Source organism: Myotis davidii, unplaced genomic scaffold (genome assembly GCF_000327345.1).
Source record: "Myotis davidii unplaced genomic scaffold, ASM32734v1 scaffold1608, whole genome shotgun sequence".
NCBI classification, from domain to species: Eukaryota; Metazoa; Chordata; class Mammalia; order Chiroptera; family Vespertilionidae; genus Myotis; species Myotis davidii.
The window spans coordinates 246,300-247,667 of NW_006299164.1; the positions used below are offsets into that span (position 1 = coordinate 246,300).

General features: G+C 52.0%; 1 protein-coding gene across 1 annotated transcript in view; it reads left to right on the forward strand.

Annotated features, from left to right (window-relative positions):
* FBXO17 (F-box protein 17) overlaps positions 1 to 1,368 on the forward strand; it is a 23,423-nt gene that overhangs the window by 2,404 nt on the left and 19,651 nt on the right. Inside the window, exon 2 of the mRNA XM_006774651.1 lies at positions 240 to 425. Within this exon, the coding sequence (XP_006774714.1) occupies positions 240 to 425 (186 nt within the window). The remainder of the gene's footprint in view (positions 1 to 239; positions 426 to 1,368) is intronic.

Here is a 1,368-nt window from a genome sequence, read left to right on the forward strand (position 1 = left end):
AGGGAGACGAAACGGGAGGGTGAAAAAGGCAGAAGGAACCCGGCGGTGCTGGGACTGTAGACTCCGTGGGCGCTGAAGAGGAGTCGGGGGAGGGCTGGGAGGAGCCGGCGGGTGTTGGTGGGGGCGGGCTTGCCTTGGAAAGTGAGGCCTCCGGAAGACCGTTCGCGCGTGGGCGGGCCAGGCAGGAGGAGCCAGGAGGCCAGTAAATGAGCGGTGGGAGCGGGTGGGCCGTGGTGAAGGAGCCCGGGCGGGGCCCGGAGAGAAGCTTGCTGGCCGGCTAACCCCTCCTCTTCAACCCCGTTGCTTCCCACAGAGGGCTTCCGAGGCTGGGAGGTGGAGCACGGCGGGAATGGCTGGGCCGTAGAAAAGAACCTGACCCTGGTGCCGGGCGCTCCTTCCCAGACCTGTTTCGTGACTTCTTTCGAGTGAGTGGCCCTTGATCCCTGGGGCAAGGGCTTCAAGGTGGGTCCGGACCCTACCCACCGGCTTCATCCTCACCCACCTTCACCCTCCCCTCAAATATTTGTTGAGGGCCTGCTATGTACCAGGCACTGTTTTCTTTTTTCTGTTTTTTGTTTTTAAAGATTTTAAATTGATTTTTAGAGAGAAAGGAAGAGGGGGAAGAAAGGGAAGGGAGAAAGGAACATGGATGTGAGAGCAAAACATTAACTGGCTGCCTCCTGCACACCTCCTACCAAGGATTGAGCCCGAAACCCAGGCATGTGCCCTAACCAGGAATCGAACCAGGGATCTCTTGGTTCATGGGTCAACACTCAACCACTGAGCCACACGAGCCTGGTGCTCTCATTGACATTCTTGAAGCCTAATCCCATTTTAAACAAATAAGTGTTTTATTTCAGAACAATTTTAGGTTTACAGAAAAGCTGCGAAGATAGTACAGAGTTCCCATATACTCCACACTCAGTTTCCATTATTATCTTACGTTACTGGGTGCATTACAGTTAATGAGCCAACGCTGATATGTTATTATTAACTAGAGCCCATACTTCATTGAGATCTCTTTAGTTTTTGCCTAACATCCCCTTTCCAGTTGTGGCTCCCCTCCAGGTAGTCGCCATAGCTCCTTAGACTCCTAAGGCCTTTGACACTTACTCTGACTTCCTTTGTTTTTGATGATCCTGGCAGTTTTGGGGAGGACTGGGCAGGTGTTTTGAAGAATGTTCCTCTGTTGTGATTTTTCTGATGTCTCCTTTTTCTCATTATCAGCCTTGGGTTATGGGTTATAGGAGGAAGACCACATAAGTAAAGTACTGTTTTCACCACATCCTTCCGACGGCGCATGCTATCAACATGACTTTCCACTGTTGATGCTGACCTAGATCTGCTGGCTGGGGGGGGGTTCCTCAG